The sequence below is a fragment of the Fopius arisanus genome, unplaced genomic scaffold (genome assembly GCF_000806365.1).
Source record: "Fopius arisanus strain USDA-PBARC FA_bdor unplaced genomic scaffold, ASM80636v1 scaffold00006, whole genome shotgun sequence".
Classification (NCBI taxonomy): Eukaryota; Metazoa; Arthropoda; class Insecta; order Hymenoptera; family Braconidae; genus Fopius; species Fopius arisanus.
In genome coordinates this window covers 2,232,458-2,238,914 of record NW_011887745.1, presented here as the reverse complement: position 1 = coordinate 2,238,914, position 6,457 = coordinate 2,232,458, and the positions used below count along the sequence as shown (strand labels likewise).

At 42.5% G+C, this 6,457-nt stretch overlaps 1 protein-coding gene across 1 annotated transcript; it reads right to left on the bottom strand.

Moving 5' to 3' along the window:
• Window positions 1-3,823: 3,823 nt before the first annotated feature.
• On the bottom strand, window positions 3,824-5,397 carry LOC105273756 (pollen-specific leucine-rich repeat extensin-like protein 1). Its single transcript, XM_011316363.1, has 3 exons — window positions 5,379-5,397; window positions 4,385-5,058; window positions 3,824-3,898 (listed from the first exon to the last, which is right to left on the bottom strand). Exons 1-3 carry the CDS (start codon window positions 5,395-5,397, stop codon window positions 3,824-3,826), a joined length of 768 nt encoding a protein of 255 aa, XP_011314665.1.
• Between the last annotated feature and the right edge of the window lie 1,060 nt (window positions 5,398-6,457).

Here is a 6,457-nt window from a genome sequence, read left to right as displayed (position 1 = left end):
AGTATGAAAATGGAAATTAGCCTTGTTGATTAATTAATTAATTAATTCATATTTATGAAGGGTGAGCAAACTTGCTCTCGCTATTCCAGAGTTTGCTCACCCATTAGAAACAATCAAAAAATAATATGACTCAATTTTTCGTATGGCTGTGCTGGCTTGATATAATCCTGACACAGCCTTAAAAATCAAAAAAAAAAAATAAAAAGAAAAATTTTTGATTTGCGTAATTAATTCGTGAAAAACTGCCTCTGTTTATTTCCATCGAACGTGTTGAAGTGTGCTGCATTGGCTGTGCTAGCTTTTGATGGGTGAATTTAAAAGAGTCAGATTTGTACCACGCCTTCACATCTCGACCGATGGGCGATATGAACGGGACTCAGTACGAAATTGTCATTGACGGAGGATTCATCTTGCACAAAGTGGGCTGGGTTCGTCGAAGTACGTATCAACATATCATCAGAAGGTATCAAGAGTATATAATCAGAAATCACGGACGAAATAATATCGTGGTTTTTAATGGTTACAAGGAGACCGATGTTGGAATCAAGTCGTACGAGAGACTGAGACGCTCCAGCCGCAACAAAGGAACCGAAGTTGTTTTTGAGATGGACATGGTGGTGACCCTGAATCAGTCTTCATTTTCAGCTAATGATAAGAACAAAGACAGATTCATTAATTTCCTCAAAATTGAACTGGTCAACAGTGGGATACACATGCTGCAAGCTCGTGAAGATGTTGATCATTTGATCGTAACAACTGGTGTTGATCAGCTTCAATGCCATGAGAAGGTTGCAGTTGTTGGAACAGACGTTGATCTCTTGATATTGCTCACAGCCCTGACGCCAGAGAATAAAGAAATTCTCTTCATCAAACAAGTCGCAGAATGGCTAATATGTTGTATTCAATTCAAGAACACAAAGACTTGAAGGACAATATATTATTCATCTACGCATTTTCAGGAGGTGATACCACGAGGTCAATTAGTGGAAAAGGGACGTGAGCGGTTCTGAATGTTCTGAAGAAGAATTCAAGATGATTCATCGGTGTTGTAATTTTCAACGATCCAAATTCTACCAAGGGTGGTATCAATGAAGCAATTGAACGTTTGATGCTGGCTGTGTATGGAGCAAAAAACACGGAAACCTCCATTAACAACCTATGTTATAATAGTTTTATGCTTTCTACTGTACGAGCAACGACAGAAGTTAGATTGTTGAAACTTCCATCTACTATAGAAGCGGCTGAAGAGCGTCGGCGACGAGTCTACTTACAGATCCAAAAATGGCTGAGCAATGAGGTGACTAAACCAGAAGGTTGAAAAAATCCGCCCGCTCCAGACTCTATCCTGAAGATGTTCTCCTGTTCATGCAAAGGCAACAGTTCAAACAGATGTGGATGCAGGAAAGTGGGGCTCAAGTGCTCTGCTACTTGTTCAGGTTGCCCAGGAAATTCTTGCACAAACTCGAGGGAAATCGATTTATCGAGAGATGTATGAAGTGATGCTACACACCCATTGATCGTTAAGCTGGGGTGTTTCATCACTGATAAAATGGGGGGTCTGCTAATACCAAAGAACATTATTCTCCCATTCACTTTGAATCAAGTCTCTTCGACGAGGGTCCAATATTGAATGATGATGCCCCAAGCTGCAGTGGAGTCTCTCTTCTCAAGAAGCCCCGTTTGGAATGAAAAGAAAGGTATTTCTTATCATTGTTATCGTTTTTAATAGATAATTCTTTCAATTATTCGTAATTTTGTTTTAATCCTGGAAAGGCAAGGCAATCGAGGCTAATATCGGAATTGTTATCAATTTTACGCATATTCAAGTATTGTTTAAGTCAGTAAAATCTTTAGAATTGAGTATCATTGTTATCTAAACTTTTTATGTAAAAACTAGTATTTACAGTGATATTTTTCTACTTATAATAATGTATTTATTCAATGGTCAAAAATATGATTTGCAAACTCAATTAAAGTATTTACTCTACTACTCAAATAATGGCTCAGATGATTTTGGTACCTCACTTATTTGTTCCAATTCATCACGGAATAATTCGATTAACAACCTTAACTTTTTCAAACTTTCCACTTAAACTTTTTTCAATGTTTGAAAAATATCTTCTGCATCACATTATCCGTACGGCTTAAATCTACTACGTATCGCGCTACTTCGAAATAAGTGCGCGCATATAGAGTTTGCCCTTACATAATTAGCTGATTGTTTTGTTCGATATGGGGTTAAAATTACTAAACAATTTATTAGCACAAAACTCATGAATCCTCGCCATACGTTTCTAACTTAATTCTATAAAGAATCACTTTTTTCAAATGCTAATATTTTTTTCTGAGCAATTGAGTGAAATTATTCAAAGCTACAAACATTCTTAGCATTGGCTTAAAAATTCTCATATCTTTAAATTTTTTAAAAATATCTTCTACACCGATCTTTTTATGAACATTGTAATACATGATTGCAGAGATTTTTACCGATCAAATGGATATTTTTTCATCGACGGTGAATTGATGTAGCACTTTAATGCCAAATTGACTTGTGACGATGCGGAATTTTGCACCCCCCCCCCCCCCAGGCCCCCTAATTGATACAGCTTATGTTTCCAAGGTTAAGTTAGGTCTAAGTTACTCTTTTTTCGCCACTGTTGGGCACCCATCCCCAGATATTCCTTACCACCGTCCTCATTTCCCCCCGCCCTAGCACTCGCGCATCAAGGAAAAGGACAGACAATAACGAATGCCCCCGATTAACACCGACTATCACCATAATCGGGAGGAAGAGGTGAGGATGATTGCCGCCTTCACTCGTGCCACAGCTTCCCTACCAGTCACTGCCCCGTAAAGTAAAAGAGTTACACCGAAGAGACCCTGTGAAAAGACCCTGACAAATTGTGAAGGAACAAAGTGTGAGGAAAGGAATTAGTGTGTAAAACGAATTATTGGAGGAACTATTTTCAGAAATACTGTGAGAGGAACTATTGGAAAGAATCTGAGGAGGAGAACTATTGCGAGGAGAGGAACTATTCTCGTGTGTGAAAGGAACTATTGGAAAGATTGTGAGGAGGAGAACTATTGTGGAGAGGATACACGGAAAGAGCAGAGAGAGAGAGAAGGAAGGAAGGAGGCAAACGCCCAGAGGAAAACCGAGAGAATTCTGAGGACACCATTGCTCGTGAGTGCCCCATTTTTTATTCCCTGCCCCAACGAATTTCCCTGCCCCGTGCCAATTTCCCCCCAACGGTGAGCCTCCAGTAAATTTATTTTAGTTGTAGATTAAGCCCCCTATTAATTATTACCTTTTCAGTCGGCCCCCCTCACTTCTCCCCCATTTTCCAGAGTTAGAGCCTCCCCTTCTTTTTATTATATTATTTCGCGTAGCCGCAAGTGAGTTGGCCTTATCCCCCACCCTCGAGTTATATTAGTTAAAAGGCCCGGAGTAATTGTTGTATTAATATCTGTGTATTATGGAGACTGGAATATATTAAAATTCAATCTACTTAAATCCCCCCCAGTAATTATTCAGACCCCCCCCCCACCCTCTTATTATTTCAGGTCCCCCTTAAATTATTTAGATTACTGGATTTTGCCCCTAATTTGATTTTCCCGGATATATCGTGCCTTCTTCGAGAATTAATCTATTTTAAATTCCCGGCCAAGGTCACAAATGTCACAAAAATAAGCTGTATGAATTAGGGGGAAGGGGGGGGGGGCGCAAAATTCTGCCTCATCACAGAGTCCCGGGGGTAGTGCATACATGGGGTTTACACATCCCCATGTTAAACGACTCCAAACCATTATTTCCGTTCCATTGTTAAGCAAAAACAGTGTCATTATTCTTCTTCGTGACCTTCTCAGCGACTCCAGGAGTGAAGAGCTGGAAGGAGGGCTATAGGATTATTTTATAATATCATTCATTCAAACCCATTGGTAACCCGTATTTTTACCTCCCATTTCCAACGTTTTTTTTTTTTTTTTCTTTCATTAATGTGAGGGGCAGCGGGTCCGACCAATGATCGAAACCGATTCCAGGTGCTGATATCTCTGTCTTCTCGGGGTGGTAATTTTGCCACGGCCCTTCTCAATTCATTATCTTCACATACTTCATCTCTGACCTTATTCTTTCCTTTTTCCTGGGGGGGGCGGGGGGATCTTTTTTTTTTCTTCGGGGGTTACTAACCTAATTCTCTTCTTACTTCTTATCCTTATTCCTTTTTTTTTCGTGCTGGGGGGCTTGCCTAATGCTAATCCTAACTTAACTTCCTAACTATTCCTAATCATTACTCGCTTCCGGGTCGGTTTATTTCTCCTCTGGGGTTCCTGGGGTTTGGGGGTTTTCCGGGGCCTTTTTAGACTGGCCTGGGGTTACTCTTACGGACTCGGGATGTTCAGGGCATTCGTTAGGGGTTGGGTATTCCTGGGGTTCTGGATATTCCTGGGATATTGGGGACTGGCTTGAGGTTATTTCTGAGGGTTCGGGATTTTCTTGGGGTACTGTGGGCAGGATCGGGTTTTCTGGGGTTTGTTCGGGTGTGGGATATTCATGGGCTCCAATGGGGTGTGTTGGGATTCGGGATTTTCGGGGTTTCCTTGTGTTATTCTTCCGCATTCTGAATCGTGCTGGGAATCTTCGTCGTTTCTGGGATTTTTTGGGATTCGATGATGTCATAGAGTCCTCTGAGGTGCTTTGGAATTTGTCATCTTCTTGTGGTACTTTGGTAGTGGGATCGTCATGGGATTCGGCGTTTTCCTGGGCTACTTCGGGACTGGTTTCGGGTTCCTGGGGTTTGTTGGAGTTCGGGGATCTCTTGGTTCCTTGGGAGTTCGGGGCTTTCCTGGGTTTCTTCGAGGTATTTTCGGGTTTCTGGGTGGGTAGAGGTAGGGAGTGAGTGGTGGGTATAATTCGACAGGGACTGGGATATTCAGGGACATGAGGGGCGGGATGTGGTTCAGGACAGGGGAAGGATAAACGTTTAGGGGGATGAGGGGTGGGATGTGGTCCAGGACAGGGGGATGGTAAATGTTCATGGGTCGAGGAGAGCAGGTATGCTGAAGGTTAAAGGGGCATGGAATTTTCAGGGACATAAGAGGGGGAATTTGGGCCAGGGGAAAGTGTTTGTGGATGTGGCTTTGGAGGGGTTGAGGATATGGAGTGTGTGACAGGTTAAAGGGACATGGGATTTTCAGGGACATAAGAGGTGGGATTTGATTTATCGGGGTTGGGGTCTGGTTTTTCATTTTTTCTTTTTGCTCAAATCTCTTCCTTGATCTCCTATACTTTTTTCTCAATGGTTGTGGAGCTGATGGTCCCAACCTTGTGAATGCAACTCTATTTTCAACCTTTTCTCTCTGTTCTTCAATTCGCCTACTTTCTTCAATTTTTTCCATTTCTTCTGCTAATCTAGTCCTTCTAAATCTTTCCTTTTGTTCTGTCGGCCTATTCTCTTTATAACTCAGGGGTTCTGGGGTCGTGGGGATAGAGGGTTGTCGGGGTCCCGGAGGAGTCTGGTTGTATCTTACTGAAAAGGGGTTGCGGGTCTGGGTTCGTTCGGGAGGGATCTGGGGATGGATTGGTAATGTGGGATTGACGGTCGATGCCGGTCCCGGAGGAATTTGGGGATATTTTTGTAAGGGAGGGTCAGAGGTCTGGATAGGTTCGGGAGGGATCTGGGAATATTCTGGAGACGTGGGATTGACGGTCGATGCCGGTCCCGGGGGAATTTGGTTGTATTGTACTGAATGGGGGTTGAGGGTCTGGATCGGTTCGGGAGGGGTATGAGGATATTCTGGTGTAGGGTTTTGGGGGTTCAGGTGAGAGAGTCGGGTTGAGGGGACAACCGCTAGGGCGGGCAACTCGATCCGAACAGGGCTGTGAAAACTGATTGGGGTATTTAGAGTTTTTTCTGACTCAGGAGTATGTCTGGTAGTTATATTTTCAACTAAACGGCTATCTTTATTTGATGAATTTTCCCAAAATTGAGGTGGAAAATTGAACATCGAAATGGGGATGAGAGATGAATCGACTGTACTGTCCCATGGCGCTACTTTATCACCGCATCTTTCTCTAACCTTAAATCTGACAAATCTATCAACCATTACCTCTGGGCTTCCGAAAAAATTTATTTCTAGGGCATCCAATGCCGCTCTTTGCCCATGACTACTCAACGTCTTAAATTTTGATCTCATGTCTTCACCATAACTAATTATTTCGGGTTCAGTAGGGGTGATGGGAGGGTTTGCACTTATGCTCCCGGGGGGATCATTTCGGGGATTGGGGGCCATCGTTACTCGGGGAATGAGGGATGAGGGGATCAGGAGAAGTTCTAATTCTGTCCTAATCCTAAATTTATTCTAACCTAACAACAAAAAAAAACAATTTCTATTTCATTGCGGGGGCCATTGCCGATTATCACGGCCCTGGGAATTTTCGGCAGAGAAAATAAATTCA